At 39.8% G+C, this 21521-nt stretch overlaps 1 protein-coding gene across 5 annotated transcripts in view; it reads right to left on the bottom strand.

Moving 5' to 3' along the window:
• AKAP7 (A-kinase anchoring protein 7) overlaps window positions 1-21521 on the bottom strand; it is a 262693-nt gene that overhangs the window by 76073 nt on the left and 165099 nt on the right. The window contains exon 8 of one of the 5 annotated variants that reach the window (XM_073671250.1): window positions 12860-13006. The exons of the other annotated variants lie outside the window; for them this stretch is intronic. Coding sequence (XP_073527351.1) covers window positions 12984-13006 — 23 coding nt within the window. The 3' untranslated portion in view covers window positions 12860-12983. Of the gene's footprint in view, window positions 1-12859; window positions 13007-21521 lie in introns of those variants that run through there. 5 annotated transcript variants of the gene reach the window in all.

The following is a 21521-nucleotide window of genomic DNA, read 5'->3' as shown; positions in this document are numbered from 1 at the left end:
TGTCTACCCTTTTATATGCATTGCTTCAACTTTGATATACAGTAAGGTTTTTAATATAGGCAGTATAGGTACCGTCCCAATTTAGGGTCACCTTGCCGCTGGTGGGACGGCTTGTATACTTTTTTTGATCAAAAATAGTTCACTAAGTACCCTATATTTATTATGCAACTTTGCTTTACATTTATATATAATGATGGTAGGGTATGAGATATATTTTTGTCTTTTGTAGGTTTTGTTTCTTTTTTGCTAGTGTGAACATGCTCCTATTTCTTGCATGTCTACCATCTTAGACCTCAGTTCACATTGCCTGGTTTTTTGTCTTGTTTGCATTCTGTGCAATTTAAGGGTGTGGCATCCCCTTTGATGAGCTGACTGGTTATATGTAGCTTACCACGGGCCTGGGTGGTCTGGAGTTGGGACCCGGTCCTATTTGTCTACCCTTTTATATGCATTGCTTCAACTTTGATATACAGTAAGGTTTTTAATATAGGCAGTATAGGTACCGTCCCAATTTAGGGTCACCTTGCCGCTGGTGGGACGGCTTGTATACTTTTTTTGATCAAAAATAGTTCACTAAGTACCCTATATTTATTATGCAACTTTGCTTTACATTTATATATAATGATGGTAGGGTATGAGATATATTTTTGTCTTTTGTCTTTTGTAGGTTTTGTTTCTTTTTTGCTAGTGTGAACATGCTCCTATTTCTTGCATGTCTACCATCTTAGACCTCAGTTCACATTGCCTGGTTTTTTGTCTTGTTTGCATTCTGTGCAATTTAAGGGTGTGGCATCCCCTTTGATGAGCTGACTGGTTATATGTAGCTTACCACGGGCCTGGGTGGTCTGGAGTTGGGACCCGGTCCTATTTGTCTACCCTTTTATATGCATTGCTTCAACTTTGATATACAGTAAGGTTTTTAATATAGGCAGTATAGGTACCGTCCCAATTTAGGGTCACCTTGCCGCTGGTGGGACGGCTTGTATACTTTTTTTGATCAAAAATAGTTCACTAAGTACCCTATATTTATTATGCAACTTTGCTTTACATTTATATATAATGATGGTAGGGTATGAGATATATTTTTGTCTTTTGTAGGTTTTGTTTCTTTTTTGCTAGTGTGAACATGCTCCTATTTCTTGCATGTCTACCATCTTAGACCTCAGTTCACATTGCCTGGTTTTTTGTCTTGTTTGCATTCTGTGCAATTTAAGGGTGTGGCATCCCCTTTGATGAGCTGACTGGTTATATGTAGCTTACCACGGGCCTGGGTGGTCTGGAGTTGGGACCCGGTCCTATTTGTCTACCCTTTTATATGCATTGCTTCAACTTTGATATACAGTAAGGTTTTTAATATAGGCAGTATAAGTACCGTCCCAATTTAGGGTCACCTTGCCGCTGGTGGGACGGCTTGTATACTTTTTTTGATCAAAAATAGTTCACTAAGTACCCTATATTTATTATGCAACTTTGCTTTACATTTATATATAATGATGGTAGGGTATGAGATATATTTTTGTCTTTTGTCTTTTGTAGGTTTTGTTTCTTTTTTGCTAGTGTGAACATGCTCCTATTTCTTGCATGTCTACCATCTTAGACCTCAGTTCACATTGCCTGTTTTTTTGTCTTGTTTGCATTCTGTGCAATTTAAGGGTGTGGCATCCCCTTTGATGAGCTGACTGGTTATATGTAGCTTACCACGGGCCTGGGTGGTCTGGAGTTGGGACCTGGTCCTATTTGTCTACCCTTTTATATGCATTGCTTCAACTTTGATATACAGTAAGGTTTTTAATATAGGCAGTATAGGTACCGTCCCAATTTAGGGTCACCTTGCCGCTGGTGGGACGGCTTGTATACTTTTTTTGATCAAAAATAGTTCACTAAGTACCCTATATTTATTATGCAACTTTGCTTTACATTTATATATAATGATGGTAGGGTATGAGATATATTTTTGTCTTTTGTCTTTTGTAGGTTTTGTTTCTTTTTTGCTAGTGTGAACATGCTCCTATTTCTTGCATGTCTACCATCTTAGACCTCAGTTCACATTGCCTGGTTTTTTGTCTTGTTTGCATTCTGTGCAATTTAAGGGTGTGGCATCCCCTTTGATGAGCTGACTGGTTATATGTAGCTTACCACGGGCCTGGGTGGTCTGGAGTTGGGACCCGGTCCTATTTGTCTACCCTTTTATATGCATTGCTTCAACTTTGATATACAGTAAGGTTTTTAATATAGGCAGTATAGGTACCGTCCCAATTTAGGGTCACCTTGCCGCTGGTGGGACGGCTTGTATACTTTTTTTGATCAAAAATAGTTCACTAAGTACCCTATATTTATTATGCAACTTTGCTTTACATTTATATATAATGATGGTAGGGTATGAGATATATTTTTGTCTTTTGTAGGTTTTGTTTCTTTTTTGCTAGTGTGAACATGCTCCTATTTCTTGCATGTCTACCATCTTAGACCTCAGTTCACATTGCCTGGTTTTTTGTCTTGTTTGCATTCTGTGCAATTTAAGGGTGTGGCATCCACTTTGATGAGCTGACTGGTTATATGTAGCTTACCACGGGCCTGGGTGGTCTGGAGTTGGGACCCGGTCCTATTTGTCTACCCTTTTATATGCATTGCTTCAACTTTGATATACAGTAAGGTTTTTAATATAGGCAGTATAGGTACCGTCCCAATTTAGGGTCACCTTGCCGCTGGTGGGACGGCTTGTATACTTTTTTTGATCAAAAATAGTTCACTAAGTACCCTATATTTATTATGCAACTTTGCTTTACATTTATATATAATGATGGTAGGGTATGAGATATATTTTTGTCTTTTGTAGGTTTTGTTTCTTTTTTGCTAGTGTGAACATGCTCCTATTTCTTGCATGTCTACCATCTTAGACCTCAGTTCACATTGCCTGGTTTTTTGTCTTGTTTGCATTCTGTGCAATTTAAGGGTGTGGCATCCCCTTTGATGAGCTGACTGGTTATATGTAGCTTACCACGGGCCTGGGTGGTCTGGAGTTGGGACCCGGTCCTATTTGTCTACCCTTTTATATGCATTGCTTCAACTTTGATATACAGTAAGGTTTTTAATATAGGCAGTATAGGTACCGTCCCAATTTAGGGTCACCTTGCCGCTGGTGGGACGGCTTGTATACTTTTTTTGATCAAAAATAGTTCACTAAGTACCCTATATTTATTATGCAACTTTGCTTTACATTTATATATAATGATGGTAGGGTATGAGATATATTTTTGTCTTTTGTCTTTTGTAGGTTTTGTTTCTTTTTTGCTAGTGTGAACATGCTCCTATTTCTTGCATGTCTACCATCTTAGACCTCAGTTCACATTGCCTGGTCTTCAGAGAGGAAGCGGACTTGAACTCTAGTGCCACCTATTGGATGTAGCAATCCTAAAAGTCAATACCCTTTAATGAGTCTTGCCACATGGTGTAGGATAAGAAGCCAAACCAGACACTCTGTTTGCATACATGTGTATCAGGGTGTTTTCCCCTCATCAGCACAAAGCAGGGAAACAAATTTGGCTAGGTGAGAGGCCACTGATAAGGGGTCTATTGGTCTATTGAAAACCCAGTTTCAGACAGTCTGTATTAGGAAAATTCTGAATTCAGGACCGTCATTTATTAGCCAAAGCAAAGATTAGATACAAAATTTGTTTTTCATTTTTGAGAAAAGTTGCAGATTTCCCTTGTGGTGTCACTGCATGAGAAATGCATACTGGCTGTCTGGTTTCTTCACAGATTACAGATGATTCCTGGCAATTACAAAAGATGGACACCCTGTATCCAGATTACCATCTGGGAACCATTATAACATAAAGGAGATTGTCCAAAGTGGATAACCCTTTAAAGGTAATACCAGAACTAAAGGGTTTAATATTTGTAACAGACTCTCCACCTCCCCTTTGAAACATACCTAAAAAATGCAGAACACTGGCATCCAAACAACTATCTTGTCTTTTCAGTTCATTAGAAAAAAAAAAGTTCACACCAATATAAGGAAACTGCCATCCAATCTCAAAGATTGTAGAATGGCTCGCATTAGAGTGATTTAAATAGTAACCGTTATTTTAAATTGTTCTTTATAAATCTATAGTACACATGAAGATAATAAGTTTGTAATGTATATTATCAGATAAATTGGCTTCTTTCTCCTCCAGGCCTGATCTTTTATTGTCAATTCATAGGTAAAAATTTGTATTCAGTAAAGACATATTTTCCCATAACTAAGTGTCACGAGTGTGTCAGGTTTGACTGACAGTCATACAGGGTCCAGCTGTAGAAGGTCGCTGCGTTGGCCTTGCAAACATCTTCCTGATTCTTTCATGATGCCTCTCATTTTAGGACCCAGCAGTGATCCTCACCTTGCTTTAGAATTATACTTTTAGGACGCAGTGGTGATCCTCATCTTCTGCTGCTAATTAGCATGCCCTTGCTGTATCCTTAAATACACTCAGTTTCTTCAGAGAGTTGCTAATGATAGAGCGATTCTTATCAATTCAGGCCTGGAATTCTAGTAGTCGGCTAGAATTTTCTTGGAGTTCCTTCGTGGATTGTTGCCGCGTTCGCTCTGGTGTCATCTTGAAGCTCAGTGTATTCCCTTGTGTGTACTTTAGTTTGCAGCGGGGCTGACTAGGGCTCACACTCTCCCCCTCCCTACCTAGGGTCTAGCTTTAGGGTCAGCTAGGGCCAGGTTTCCTGCTTGTTGATAGGTGCAGAATCAATATAGGGTCCATAGGGGAGTCAGGGTCTATAGTTTGAGTTTTTTAGGGGTCTCCACTCACCCTTTCCCTAATTGTAGGGCACCCTTCCCTTTTCCTGTCGTTATACCCTGGGTTCTCCCCATACCCAGCGTGACACTAAGATAGGAGATGACAGTTGGTGCTTTTAAAATTCTTAAAATTAAAGAGATGATTTCGTTTTACAAGAGCTATTTAAAATATTAAAACGGAGCTCTGATTGGTTGCTATGGGAAACTAAGACCATTCTTTTAGACAGTTTTGATAAATGAGGCCCCATGTCTACTATTGGCAGTCACAAATTAGATCCCCCCCAAAAAGTTTTTTCATTATATTTTTCTTGATAAACCGGACAAACAATCTCACTTTGGAGACTATGATCAGTTATTTAACAAATTTGGTGGGTTAACACAAAGTCTCAACTTGTAGAGCTAAAATGTTTAATGCCATCATTTGCAGTATTTTACTGGCACGGTTTACACTAAAAGCTTGTATAAATTGTTTATCTGCTTCCTGCTGCAGACCATTTTCATTTTTGCACTTTCACTTTTCCTCCCCATCTTTCGTGAGCACTTTTTTTTCCTATTAACAAGCTCAGCTTGATTTTTGCGGTACAACTTGTAGTTTTGAATGAAACCATTCACCTCACTATACAATACACTGAACAACAGAAATAAAAAATACTTGTGGAATAGAATGGTGAAAAACTGAAATTTCACCATTGTTATTCGGGTCTTATTTGACAGCGTTCACTGTGCACTGCAATGACTCCATAACTTTGTTCTGCAGGTCAGTAAGTTTATGGAGATTCCAAATTCATTCAGTTATTTTCTTTATGTTTTATGGTTTAAAAAAAAAATAATTAAAATAAAAGGTTAAGAAAGGAGTTAACACATTTATTTGTATCTATAATTCTGATTCGAGGATCGCCATAGAAGATCTTGTTTGGATTAATTTGATAAAGGATATAACATAGGGTTAATTTTTTCTATGCACACACTCAAGTACTCACATTAGCGAGACGTTCCTCTTTCCCGGTGAAGCCTACACTTCCTCCTTCACTGCATATATTTACACATTCTCATCAGAATCCTTTCATACATATGGAAGAACATCCCTACTTGATAGACTCTGAGGTCAATAGTGCAACAATCAGTCTTACTGACCATTATCGTCTAGTGACTTGGAGTTAAATTGGTCCTATTAATTATTGTAAGTCTAATTTTAAATTACAGCAGCTTCTGGCATCTTCACTTTTCGGCTCACAATTTTTCTTTGCAAAAACAGAAAGTTAATCAGCTGTATGGCCCCCATGTGATACCATATTTTCCTGTTTTCAGTAAGTGTAGAAAAAAATGTGTAGCTGGTTATTGATTTCCACAGCAAAATCAGAAGCTAGCCAGGGGTTTTGGGATCAACCACATTTTGAAAAAGGTTGTCTCAGATGAAACAACTCCTTTAAAAGGTAATTGTATATTCAAGTAACTTTTCGGAATAAGCTGTCCTGTGTGTACATGAGAAATAACACTATATCTGGCCATTACATGGCTTGTATCCTGCATTTTCAGCAGTTTTCCCCTATGTAGGCTCTATCTCTTAATTTGCAGTTGACTCTGAGCTGGTGGGAGGAGGTTAGCTGCTATGTTGTCTCCCACACACAGCACGGCACAAAGAGGGATTCCTGATTTTCTTTTTGAGCGAATAAGATCAGATTCAGGAGGGAGATGGGAGAAGGAGAAGTGGCTGATAATTGGGGAAGGAAGCAGATTCCTTTGCTAAACATATAATACATACTTTCTTATATTCCCCTGTGCTATTATATTTGTGCAAATTTTGTAGAAAGTACCATTCCAATTTAACTATTTTTTTAATCCCATAAAGGGACTGTCATTTAACTTTTTTTTTAAATCCTACATACAGTATACATAAGCTAGCATATTGTGCCATGTATAGAAATATACACAGGCACATGTTAAAGGACACTCCTGGCATTTACTTGAGACAGCCCTGGGGACCTAGGTCTGATCCTATGCTATCTGTATAATGACGATCATGACTACAGGATCGGGAGTTTTTTTCCAATGCCAGTAGTTAGAGCAAGAGTTCAGCGGTGTATCACAACTGTCCACCTCCTGGTCATCGCATGGGCACAATGGCAGTCCTTCAAGGTGAACTAATGTAATGAAGCTCTTGAAATACTATTACGCTGAGGTGTGGGAAGGGGTGTCAATTCATCAATGATCTCTATTAGTACTGGTCATAGATATGTACTGAGCAAGCTGCGTGAGTATTCAACCATTCATACACATCGTTACAAAAACATTACCCCTAAATAACTAGTAAGAAGAGGAACTTTAGCTCAGAGTCATCAAAGTTTTCACTAGAAAACTTTTTGAAAAGATGCACACTTTTTTGCATAACTTATAGTTGTGTAAAAATTTTGTTTGAATTGGCATTTTTACGCTAAGTCCACCCACGCTTTCAAAAAGTAGGCAAAGCTTTGCTTGAAGGAGGCGCCATAGAGTGTGGCAGGCAAATTCTTTATAATTTCTACCACAAGAGTGGAGTAAATGAACACAGAAGATGACCTCAGTGTACATTTCTTATGGTGGCACACAACAGCTGAAAGATGCGCACACTTAATTAATTTGGCACATCTTACTCCAACACACTGTTCATCAAGACTGGCGTTCAAAGCGCCAGGTTTGATGAATCGGGGCCTTTGTTTTAACAGGTTGTAATTAGGTTTCAATTCATGCACCAGTAACTACACTGATAGCCTTGTGATGGCTCAATAAGCGACAATCAATGATAAGCACAGTGAATTACGGATTTTACATTTAAAGTCCAGTGATATGTTCACAGCAAGCATCAAAAGTCTGTTGTTCGGTGGGTTTTTTTTTGTTTGAACATCCAACATATATATAAAACATGTTTCCTTATATAATATATTTCAATTAATTAATAACTTCTTCCTCCCACTAAACTCCCTTTTCTACAATCTATCCTAAATGTAACAGTCAGGATCATATTTCTGTTCAGCCTCTACACCAGTGCCCCCCCAGTTTGTGCCAGTTATTTCACTGGTTGCTCATCCACTTCTGAATACAACATAAACTTATCACATTCACCCACAAATCTCTCTGCACTGCCACACAGCCCTACATCTTGTCCCCTCATTTCTCTCCACAACCCGAATCATGCTCTCCCTTTTACAAGTGATCCAAAACTAACATCTTCCATACTCTTAACTTCCCACTCCCATCTCCAAGACCATTCTCCTGCTGCTGCAGCTCTCTGGAATGCAATACCTTAGACAATTAGTGTCCACAACTTAAGGGCTCACTCACACCACCGTATTATAGGTCCGAGAGCGATCCAACAAAAACATCGTTTTAAACTCGGACCAATGTTAGTCTATGGGCTATGCACATGTCCATTTTTTTTGCCTCAGAGTGAGCCGGTGCGAGGTAAAAAAAAAACAAAACAGCATGTCCAAGTTTGATTCGGATTGCACTAAGCCATGCAAGTCAATGAGTGCGTGGAAATCACTCGCTGCACTCGGATGAAATCCAAGTGCAGTCCAATTCACGCGCTATGACACAATGGAGAAGATGGAGAAATTTTGTTCTCCATTTTCTTATCACAGTATGTTCTGATTCTCTCATCCAATAGAATCACATCACACTATGCTGACACTCTGATCAAACAGATTTTGATCAGAGTGTCATTTGCATAATCGGCCTGATTCTCCTGGATGACCCTAGCCTAAAGTGAACTCTATAAGTACATCTTTTCAGGCACATTATCTCTCTAATCTAACATTTTCTCATTTTTTTTTTCATCTGTTCCCACACACTTTATGCACTCAGTAGTACTTTAATCTGTAAATACACAGATACGAGCTGGTGACCGGATCCTGCAGCTTTACATGAATAATAGAGATGGGCGAATTAAATGCAAATCAAATAAAACTTGTATGAAATTTTAAATTTGCAGGTTCTGGCGAATTTCAACAATTTGATATGCGCAGGAAGTGCATGGTTAAGCAGCTACTTGGTTTTCTCTAGAGCTATTGATGGAGTTAGGCTTGCAGCTGCCACGGGTCAGGATCACAGGCAGGTCAAAACTTGGATACTGGAATACTAGTCAGGAAGACAGAACTGGCTTCAGGTTCAGGTACCGCCAAAGTGGCTTCAGATTCAGGTACCACCGGAGCGGGTTCAGATACCGCCAGAGCGGCTTCAGGCTCTATTACTGTAGAAGCGGTTTCAGGCACAGACAACATGAGTTTCAAGAACAGGCTCACGATTAGACTACACGGGTTACAGTAACAAGTACTAATTGAGACAACACAGGGGACCTGGCAACAGACTAGTTGCAAAACACTAGTTAAATCAAAGTGGTTGCTCAGGCACCTCCCTACTGGGGAGCTTGCCTTATACACTTGATGCCTCCCAGCTATTAGCTGTGGGCATTTCCAAAGTGAGTGCGTTGTAACTTTAAGAATCATGAAGGGCACTAGGTGTACCGCCAGGAGGCCTGCGCAGCCCAGAGAAGCAGGAAGGAAAACAGGTAACGGGGACACCGCTGCATGGCAGAGGCGGCGAGTATGTCAGCGTCCCTGCTGGAAGGAGGTAGAGGAACCACGCATTGGTGCTACACTATCACATGGTATAGCGCCAACAATCAGGAGGTACTCTCCATATATCAATATTCTGCATAAAAGCCGAGGAACAAAATGTAGAAATTATTTTAGGGAGATTCAGGATAGTCAGAGGACGTCAGAGCTCACACCTCAACAATATAGATACAAAGAGAAAACCTTAAAACATTGGACAAATACTACAGACAATAACATGTTGTACATCTGTAGCACTAAAGAAGTAAATGAGTAAAGTATAATACAAATAATACAGAGATTTAATTGAAAATGGAAGAGAGATAGTAGAGGTGCCAGAAGCAGAGGCAAACTCAGTATAATTGATCAATGTTATAGTGAAGCTGGCATTTGCTGCTGAATTTAATTACAATTACATACATTTTTTATTAATGCACTAGAAAGCAGCATCAAGCCACAGACAGAAAAAAATCTGGAATCAGGATGTCAAAGATGGTCTGCTTGCTTGCCACAAGTGAATGTACAGATTTTTTTTCCATTTCTTGTGCAATCCTTTTTGTGAAGGGGAGAATAATTGATTTTTACTATTCCCTAAAATCCAGTCATTTATTTGGGACTATCAAATTCACAAAGTATGTAAGTCGCAAACTATTTTTTTTTGTCATCTGCTTTATTAGTCACATTCTACATATGTAGAGACCACACCCATGCAGAGCCTTATTGAAGTTTCTGTATTTCTGGACATGTTCCTACTTCGTTTTTCTTATTTCGTCATAATTGGGAAGGGGGTTGAATTATGGACACAATATATATATATATATATATATATATATATATATATATATATATATATATATATATATATATATATATATATATATATATACACATACAGTATAGACCAAACGTTTGGACACACCTTCTCATTTAAAGATTTTTCTGCATTTTCATGACTATGAAAATTGTACATTCACAGTGAAGGCATCAAAACTATGAATTAACACATGTGGAATTATATACTTAGCAAAAAAATGTGAAACAACTGAATATATGTCTTATATTCTAGGTTCTTCAAAGTAGCCACCTTTTGCTTTGATGTCTGCTTTGCACACTCTTGGCATTCTCTTGATGAGCTTCAAGAGGTAGTCACCGGAAATGGTTTTCACTTCACAGGTGTGCCCTGTCAGGTTTAATAAGTGGGATTTCTTGCCTTATAAATGGGGTTGGGACCATCAGTTGTGTTGTGCAGTAGTCTGGTGGATACACAGCTGATAGTCCTACTGAATAGACTGTTAGAATTTGTATTATGGCAAGAAAAAAGCAGCTAAGTAAAGAAAAACGAGTGGTCATCATTACTTTAAGAAATGAAGGTCAGTCAGTGCGAAAAATTGGGAAAACTTTGAAAGTATCCCTAAGTGCAGTTGCAAAAACCATCAAGCGCTACAAAGAAACTGGCTCACATGAGGACCGCGCCATGAAAGGAAGACCAAGAATCACCTCTGCTTCTGAGGATAAGTTTATCCGAGTCACCAGCCTCAGAAATCGCAGGTTAACAGCAGCTCAGATTAGAGACCAGCTAAATGCCACACAGAGTTCTAGCAGCAGACACATCTCTTCAACAACTGTTAAGAGGAGACTTTGTGAAGCAAGCCTTCATGGTAAAATAGCTGCTAGGAAACCACTGCTAAGGACAGACAACAAGCAGAAGAGACTTGTTTGGGCTAAAGAACACAAGGAATGGACATTAGACCAGTGGAAATCTGTGCTTTGGTCTGATGAGTCCAAATTTGAGATCTTTGGTTCCAACCACCGTGTCTTTGTGCGACACAGAAAAGGTGAACGGATGGACTCCACCGTGAAGAATGGAGGAGGAGGTGTGATGGTGTGGGGGTGCTTTGCTGGTGACACTGTTGCGGATTTATTCAAAATTGAAGGCATACTGAACCAGCATGGCTACCACAGCATCTTGCAGCAGCATGCTATTCCATCCGGTTTGCGTTTAGTTTTACAATCATTTATTTTTCAACAGGACAATGACCCCAAACACACCTCCAGGCTGTGTAAGGGCTATTTGACCAAGAGGGAGAGTGATGGGGTGCTACGCCAGATGACCTAGTCTCCACAGTCACCAGACCTGAACCCAATCGAGATGGTTTGGGGTGAGCTGGACCGCAGAGTGAAGGCAAAAGGGCCAACAAGTGCTAAGCATCTCTGGGAACTCCTTCAAGATTGTTGGAAGACCATTTCCGGTGACTACCTCTTGAAGCTCAGAGAATGTCAAGAGTGTGCAAAGCAGTCATCAAAGCAAAAGGTGGCTACTTTGAAGAACCTAGAATATAAGACATATTTTCAGTTGTTTCACACTTTTTTGTTAAGTATATAATTCCACATGTGTTAATTTATAGTTTTGATGCCTTCAGTGCGAATGTACAATTTTCATTGTCATGAAAATACAGAAAAATCTTTAAATGAGGTGTGTCCAAACTTTTGGTCTGTACTGTATGTATATATATATGTGTATATATATATATATATATTTTTTTTTTTTTTTAAAAAGCTCAAAAATGTATACATTTAACTTGTTTTACTGGTCCACTTTGACAACAGCACATGTGGACAACAGCAGCCTAAGTAGCACCACCATCAGTGGCACCAGACGTTCAGACAGTCGTACTGCCAAACTCAGGTCATAGTTGGCCTTATTTACTTTCAGAAATTCTATTAGTGGGAGGAAGTCGATAGTGTTATAGAATATATGGCACATGACTTTTTCAGTCACTACAGGATAATCTTACCTCTTATAAAGACACAATCAGTTTGAATCAGTGTTCTGTACAGAAAGGTCTGACTGATCACAAATTACTAAGAAGGATAATTTTTGGATCATATTTTAATTTTAAAAAACTTGAGAAATCTCACTTTGCACTCTGTTATTAAAAGGGCTGTTGGTTACTATGGAATTACCATCCATTTTTATGATGCGGTCACTTTGACATTACTAAAACTGCATTTGTGTTAAAGAGCTTGAAAGGCATGGATACAGTCCTAAAAGTCCTCAAGGCAATTGGAGGCTTTGCAGTGTTGTGATTTCTGGCAGAGCAATTTGCAACAACTTCAGTTTTCTGGAAAAATTTGTTGAACCCGCTGAACTGGATTTTCAAGAGATTCGATAAACCTTAATGAATTTCCTTATTTATTATTACTCTGTAATGTTTCATATTGTTTGTACATGCATCCAAATAAATTGTAACGTTCTACAGAATAGGTTGGTGTTATATAAATATTATTATTGTTATTATTAACTAGATGGAAGTCCTTTAGTCAAAGGCCACAGATTATTAGTAATTGAATTCCCCATTGTTTATTTGTCACCATTACTGACTGGTGACTCAGAATGTCCCTGGCACTGGTCCCATAATCCAGGGCACAAGCAGATCATTCTTTAGATAGTCACACACAAAAATTGCACTTGGATGAAATATCTAGATAGTTGTGCCTTCTCAATAAATTTTATAGAATCTTTTTCACGACTAATTGCTAGTCACGCCATTCATTTTTGTTAAAAATAAGATGACTGCTGCAGTTTCCTTCTGCTGCTCCAAAGATCAGCGATAATCTGTGTGTGAACCTGGCAGCAAAGAATGAAAGAAATTGGTTTAGTAAGGGAGAGGTAAGGCAAGATATGTACTTGTGTTCTAGCTAGTTCTAAACTGTTTTATTTTGATGTTTTAGTGGCGAGAATCTTTATACCAGTTTTTAAATATTAAATAAGGGTATGGTGATATATCACATAACAGGATATGACACAGAAACTATATCAATAATTTATAAAATAGACATTTCACATCAACCCATGAAGTCTTTATTTCTTCCCCCTCAGTGTGGGTCAAAATGTGGTTTCTGCCATCTGGTGACTAATAAAGGATATAACCGTGGATGCGGTTGGACTGCTGATTTTTCTGGATGTAAGACTGGACTATTTCCATAGTGCATTCATTGAAAGTTCATTCAAACAACATTTGCCTGTACAATGTGTAAGCAAAATCCCTAAACTCTTGAAAAGGATATACATAGAAGTTTAAAAAAGAGAAATAAAAAGGAGGGAGATGATGGGCCACTGTAACTATTAATAAATCTTAAAATTAACTTGTCAGCTACTTCTTGCTGCCTTTTCTAAGAGCTGCATGCAGTAACAAGTCTCACTGTCTTGAGCAGCGTGTGTTTTATTTATGGTTTATTGTGTCGGTAGATCAAACTCACACTTCAAACGGGGCCTATGGGCCTCACCTGACATACAGTGGGGAAAAGAACTACTTGATATACTGCTGAATTTGCAAGTTTTCCCCCTACAAAGAATGGAGAGGTCTGTAATTTTTATCATAGGTACACTTCAACTATGGGAGACAGAATATATAAAAAGAAAACACAGAAAATCACATAGTATGGTTTACATAATTAATTTGCATTTTATTGCATGAAATAAGTATTTGATACAACAGAACTTCATATTTGGTACAGAAACCTTTGTTTGTAATTACAGAGGTCAGACGTTTCCTGTAGTTCTTGACCAAGTTTGCACACGCTGCAGCAGGGACTTTTGCCCACTCCTCCATACAGATCTTCTCCAGATCTTTCAGGTTTCAGGGCTGTCGCTGGGCTACATTGAGTTTCAGCTCCCTCCAAAGATCTTCTATTGGGTTCAGGTCTGGAGACTGGCTAGGCCACTACAGGACCTTAAAATGCTTCTTAAGGAGGCACTCCTTAGTTACCCTGCCTGCATGTTTCGGGTTATTGTCATGCTGGAAAACTCAGCCACGACCCATCTTCAATGCTCTTACTGAGGGAAGGAGGTCGTTGGCCAAAATCTCACGATACGTGATTCCATCCATCCTTCCTTCAATACGGTGCATTCGTCCTGTCCACTTTGCAGAAAATCTCCCCCAAAGTATGATGTTTCCCCCAAAATGCTTTATGGTTGGGATGCAGTTCTTGAGGCTGTACTCATCCTTCTTCTTCCTCCAAACACGGAGAGTGGAGTTGATACCAAAAAGTTCTATTTTGGTCTCATCTGATCACATGTCCTTCTCCCATGCCTCCTCTGGATCACCCAGATGCTCATTGGCGAACTTCAAATTGGTATGGACATGTGCTGGCGTGAGCAGTGGGACCTTGCGTGCCCTCCAGGATTTTAATCCATGACGGCGTAGTGTGTTAATGGTAATGTTTGAAACTGTGGTCCCAGCTTTCTTCAGATCATTGACTAGGTCCTCCCATGTAGTTCTGGGCTGATTCCTGACCTTTCTCAGAATCGTCCTTACCCCACGAGGTGAGATCCTACATGGAGCCCCAGACCGAGGAAGATTGACAGTCATCTTCTGTTTCTAATAATTGTGCCAACAGTTGTTGCCTTCTCACCAAGCTGCTTGCCTTTTGTCCAGTAGCCCATCCCAGCCATGTGCAGGTCTATAATTTTGTCCTCGGTGTCCTTAGACAGGTCTTTGGTCTTGGCCATGTGGAGAGGATAAAGTGTGATTGATTGAGTATGTAGACATGTGACTTTTATACAGGTAACAAGTTCAAACAGGTGCAATTAATACAGGTAATGAGTGCAGAGTAGGAGGGCTTCTTAAAGAAAAACTAACAGGTCTGTGAGAGACAGAATTCTTGCTGGTTGGTAGGTGATCAAATACTTATTTCATTCAATAAAATGCAATGTAATTATTTAAAAATCATACAATGTGTTTTTTCTGTTTTTTATTCTTAGATTCTGTCTCTCACAGGTGAAGTGTACCTACCATAAAAATTACAGACTTCTCCATTCTTTGTAGGGGGGAAAACTTGCAAAATCGGCAGTGGATCAAATACTTATTTTCTCAACTGTACCTAAACTAAACACACAGCTATGTAAGGGATCTAGCCCCTACAAAAAATCACACCTTCATCGTTCTAATTTCTGCAGAAAACGAGGTTTAATAAAATATAATTACTTCATAGTTATAACGTTGAAAGTAGACTGAAGTCCATTGAGTTCAACCTATAGCCTAAATATGTTGATCCAGAGGAAGGCAAAAACCAATGACGCCATCAGTGCATTAATGTCCTTACTGTTGTATGGGGATGGTGAGCAGAAGGAAAAAGGGGGGGTCCGGTCCGGGACCACCTGCTCTTGTGCTTCTGCTTAATGGGCCCCAGAGTATAATGGAGTTGAAGCGGCACATCTCGGCGCATGCAGCTTTCCTGCCTGGTGCTGTACAGCTGTCAATACAAAACAGTCTCACGGTTCCAGGGCTCCCTCCACTTCTTGTCTGACGTGCTGGTGACGCCATCGTGTATGCATGCCGCTCATCAGGAGGACAGCAGAAGTGGAGCTGCGTCTGCAGGGGGATCGTTTGAGAAGTAAGCATGAAAAAATTTTTTTTTTAATAAAATGAATTAAATGAGTGTGGGGAGGGGGAGCAAATGAGGATGAATTGAGACTGGGGGATGGGGGTACAGTGAATGATTATGAATTGAGACTAGGGGATGGGGTACAGCAAATGGTGTTGAATTGAGACTGGGGGTGGGGAACAGCAAATGGAGATGACTTGAGGTTGGGGGAGAGCAAATGATGATGAATTGAAGGGGGTCCTGTTAATTTTCAGGGCGGCACTATGTCGCTTTTTTCTTGATATGTCGTAGTGTAGAAGTTGGGGAAAAAGTGGGGAATGTGTTCTGGAAGCAGTGCTCTAGATAACTGTGTTATTTTATGCAGAGAAGAGTCCTGGCTGGAAGAAATGATGGCAGTCTGCGCTGGATTAAGAAAAGCAAAGATGAAGGACTTCAACTAGAGATGTCACTGGTGAGTCAACGTATTTACCTGTACACTGACACTATATACAGTTAGGTCCATATATATTTGGACAGAGACAACATTTTTCTAATTTTGGTTCTAGACATTACCACAATGAATTTTAAACAAAACAATTCAGATGCAGTTGAAGTTCAGACTTTCAGCTTTCATTTGAGGGTATCCACATTAAAATTGGATGAAGGGTTTAGGAGTTTCAGCTCCTTAACATGTGCCACCCTGTTTTTAAAGGGACCAAAAGTAATTGGACAGATGAAATAATTGTAAATAAAATGTTCATTTCTAGTACATGGTTGAAAACCCTTTGTTGGCAATGACTGCCTGAAGTCTTGAACTCATGGACATCACCAGACGCCGTGTTTCCTCCTTTTTGATGCTCTGTCAGGCCTTCACTGTGGTGGTTTTCAGTTGCTGTTTGTTTGTGGGCCTTTCTGTCTGAAGTTTAGTCTTTATCAAGTGAAATGCATGCTCAATTGGGTTGCGATCAGGTGACTGACTTGGCCATTCAAGAATATTCCACTTCTTTGCTTTAATAAACTCCTGAGTTGCTTTGGCTTTATGTTTTGGGTCATTGTCCATCTGTAGTATGAAACGACAACCAATCAGTTTGGCTGCATTTGGCTGGATCTGAGCACACAATATAGCTCTGAATACATCAGAATTAATTTGGCTGCTTCTGTCCTGTGTCACATCATCAATAAACACTAGTGACCCAGTGCCACTGGCAGCCATGCATGCCCAAGCCATCACACTGCCTCCGCCGTGTTTTACAGATGATGTGGTATGCTTTGGATCATGAGCTGTACCATGCCTTCGCCATACTTTTCATCTGTCCAAAGAATGTTCTTCCAGAACTGTGCAGGCTTTTTTTAGATGTTTTTTTAGCAAAGTCCAGTCTAGCCTTTTTATTCTTGAAGCTTATGAGTGGCTTGCACCATGCAGTGAACCCTCTGTATTTACTTTCATGCAGTCTTCTCTTTATGGTAGATTTGGATATTGATACGCCTACCTCCTGGAGAGTGTTGATCAATTGGTTGGCTGTTGTGAAGGGGTTTCTCTTCACCATGGAGATTATTCTGTGATCATCCACCACTGTTGTCTTCCGTGGGCGCCCAGGTCTTTTTGCATTGATGAGTTCACCAGTGCTTTCTTTCTTTCTCAGGATGTACCAAACTGTAGATTTTGCCACTCCTAATATTGTAGCAATTTCTCAGATGGGTTTTTTCCCGTTTTTGAAGCTAAAGGATGGCTTGTTTCACCTGCATGGAGAGTTCCTTTAACCGCATGTTTACTTCACAGCAAAACCTTCCAAATGCAAGCACCACACCTCATATCAACTCCAGGCCTTTTATCTGCTTAATTGAGAATGACATAACGAAGGGATTGCCCACACCTGTCCATGAAATAGCATTGGAGTCAATTGTCCAATTACTTTTGGTCCTTTTAAAAACAGGGTGGCACATGTTAAGGAGCTGAAACTCCTAAACCCTTCATCCAATTTTAATGTGGATACCCTCAAATGAAAGCTGAAAGTCTGAACTTCAACTGTATCTGAATTGTTTTGTTTAAAATTCATTGTGGTAATGTCTAGAACCAAAATTAGAAAAATGTTGTCTCTGTCCAAATATATATGGACCTAACTGTAGTATATACAGAGCTCCTGTGTAGGTCACTGGTGATCCCTGTATAACCTGTACACTGACAGTATATACAGAGCTCCTGTGTGTAATGTCACTGGTGAGCATCTACATATATTACCTGTACACTTACACTATACAGTCTATACTATGTATAGAACACCTGTGAATAATGGCACTTCCGGTAATATTAGTATTGTGTTTTTTTTTTATTAATGATCAGTATTGTAGAATTCGGTCACTATGTGGTAGTAATATGTAGTCTGGTTTTGGTGTGATGGCATTTGTCCCCTGTATGTGCTATTATTCGTTCACTATGTGGTGGTGATATGTGACCTGGCCATGGTGTGGCAGTATTTGTTCCTTGTATATGGTATTAATCGATCACTATGGGGTGGTAATATGTGATCTTATCATAGTGTGGTGGTATTGGTCACTTGTATGTGATATTAATAGGTCACTATGTGGTGCTAACATGTGATCTGGTCATGGTGTGACGATATTTGTATCTTGTATGTGGTATTCTTGATCATTTAAAAAAACTTATGTGACACATTCCCTTAAAGAAAAATAAATAAAAATATACCTAAAAAGAGTATTGGATATTTTAAGAAATGTTTAATAGGTTAGAGTAGAGTAGGACCTGGCCAAAAGAGTCTACCTTGTCGTGGTGGCGGCTTAAAAATCTTTTTGCCAAATCAAAAGCTGATGGCTATGTATGTGATATGGTGTTCGATGGGAACTGTTAATGTGTGATAGGTGAGGACGTGGTGCAGAAGTGAGTTTTTCCAACAGTGAGTGGTGGGACTGTGGAAGGTTTGAGGAGTGGAGGCACAGCTGAGGTGGAGCCTGGGCGGAGACTCAAGAGGGCCCAAAGGTTTTGCTAGTATGGGGCTTTTGAAATTCCTTGTGGCAGCTAGTGCCCATAGCCTGTAATATTATATTTATCAAGAAAGGCATCCAGGCCCTTCTTGAATTTTAGTAGTGAATCACTCATTGCAACATCTTGTGACAGAGAGTTCCATAGTCTCACTACTCTTACAGTAAAGAATCTGCGTCTGTGATTATGATTAAACCTTCTTTCCTCTAGATGTAGAGAATGCCCCCCAAGGCATCCAGGCCCTTCTTAAATCTTAGTAGTGAATCAACCATTACAACATCATGTGGCAGAGTTCCATAGTCTCACTGCTCTTACAGTAAAGAATCTGCATCTGTAATTATGATTAAACCTTCTTTCTTCTAGACGTAGAGAATGCCTTCTTGTCCTTGTCGAATTCCTAAGTGTAAAAAGATTATCAGAAAGAGCTCTGTACTGTCTCCTCATATATTTCTACATTGTAATAAGATCGCCCCTAAGACTCCGTTTTTCCAAAATGAATAACTAGAAGTTTGATAACCTGTCTTGGTATTGCAGTCCACCCATTCCCTTAAAGGGAAACTGTCATGTCCTATCTACTATCTACACTGCCCCCATTCCTTTGCTAGTGATGCAATGTACAATGTGCACCTCCACTCAAAATTGTACACAGTATTCTAAGTGTGGCCGCATTAGTGACTTGTATAGAGGCAAAACTATGTTCTGGTCATGAGCATCAGAGCCTCTTTTAACGCATTCCATTCTTTTACTTACTTTACTAGGTACATCCTTAGCCAAGATCACTGTGTGCAGAGAAAGTTTAGGCAAGTCAGCACTGTCATCATCAGTGAGGGAGGCAGAACATACAAAATCAGTGGGCAGAATGGTACACTGAGGCTCTTGGCCACACCAAAGGGTTGATCATGAACCCTAATCTGAAAAAATTAGTGCCTGCAGAATGGAGGCAGCAGTTTAAATAGGAAGGGTATATGCACACGTTAAGTATTTAAGAAATTTCTGCATCTCTTGGCAGGAAAAACAAAGTGACAAAAATGCTCGTTTTTGGTGCAGATTTTCCCCCCTCATTAGTATGGGTGAAATCTGCAGCAAAAACACTGAAAGAATTGACTTGCTGCAGATTTAAATCTGTACCAAATCTGCATGTCACAAATAAGCAACATGTGCATGAGACTTCAGGATTCTCATTCACTTTGCTGGCATCAGGAAACCCTTCAGTTTCTGAGAAAAATCTGCACTGAAAAACGCAGCAAAAATGCAACGTATGCGCACAGCCTAAAGCTATGTTGTGTTTTTGCTGCGTTTTTTTTCTGCAGGCAAAACCTCTCTTGTCAGTAAAGAAGTTGCTTACAAAAAGCAGGTTTTGCTGCATTTTATGCTGTGTTTTTTTTCAGGTACATTTGTCTCTTGTACATGCTGATAACGTTTAGTGCAACCCCCCGTTTTTGCAGCTAACGGTAAACGTATGAAAGAAGGGACATACTGACATTTTCAAAAACACAACATTTTCCAATTCAGTCAGGAAAAAAAAACAATGTGTTGAGATTTCTAAAATCTCATTGCTTTTGCTGGCATTGTAAATCACAGCTTAAAATTTGCATAACAAATATGTTAAACGCAATGTGAGAACATAGAGGAAAGGTGTGATTAATACAGGGGCTATATCATCTTCAAAGCTATGTGCTTAGTTTGTACTGTCAGTTTGGATGACAACAGAGACCCTTTAAACTTAAAAGTGCATACAGAATCACTTCTGTGCAGGAAAGAGTCAGTGAAATTGATGCACTGCAGGCTAACCCTGTTCATCCTTATACCTTTAGCTGCTGGTTAACAGTTTTCTCCATATGCACAGTAAGGCTGTGTGCCCACGATGCGTTTTTGGTGCGTATTTTAGTGCGCATTTGCAGTGCGTAAACGCTCCAGAAACGCATTGCATACCTTATCCCATTGACTTCCTATGACATTCTGCAAGTTCCGTGCACATGGTCCGTATTTTTTCTGCGCAGATTTTACTCGCAGAAAAAATACGGACATAACCAATTCTTGTGCGTTTCTGCATGCAGATTTGCCTATACAATGCATTGGAAAAACGCATGGCAAATACGCATGCAAATACGAGTCAAAAACGCATGTAAAAAACGCATGCGTTTTTCTGCCAAGGAGATGCAGAAATGCTCAGGAAAATTTCTGCTTCATTTCTGCATCGTGGGCACTAAGCCTTATACCTTTAGCTGCTGGTTGACAGTTTTCTCCACATGCACAGTAATAAGACAAAAATCTATGAATCAGCAACAAGCAGGGAAGGGAGGATGAGTTTTTTTTTCAGCTCATCAATATCAGTGACTCCTTTTAAGCTATGATTCTTATCTTACCACACAACAACAAAGTATCAGATTCACTGTTCAGAGAGGGCAGCTGATAAGTTCTCTTTAAAGGGAACCTGTCACAAGAAAAACTGATATTAGACTGCTGATATGGGGTTAATCTGCAGGTTAATAGCGTTTAGTGATGAGCGAGCATGCTCGCTACTGCTCGGTGCTCGCCCGAGCATCTCACTGCTGCTGCGGCAGACACGGACATCGGAGAGGCAGCGGAGACATCGGGCCCCAGTAAGCGCTCCATGGAGGAGCTGAAGATTAAATGTGCAATAGTGATGAGCGAGCATGCTCGCTACTGCTGGGTGCTCGACCGAGCATCTTACTGCTTGAGATGCTAGGCGCTCGCCGAGTATTTCCGGGTTGCTCGGGCGAGAACTCGGGTCCCCTCCCTGCATGTTTGGCGCTCT

This window comes from Phyllobates terribilis, unplaced genomic scaffold (genome assembly GCF_046119375.1).
Source record: "Phyllobates terribilis strain yellow unplaced genomic scaffold, ASM4611937v1 Scaffold_3__8_contigs__length_932513732, whole genome shotgun sequence".
In the NCBI taxonomy this organism is placed as follows: Eukaryota; Metazoa; Chordata; class Amphibia; order Anura; family Dendrobatidae; genus Phyllobates; species Phyllobates terribilis.
Note: the sequence above shows the minus strand (reverse complement) of the source record. Positions and strands in the feature narration are given on the sequence as shown.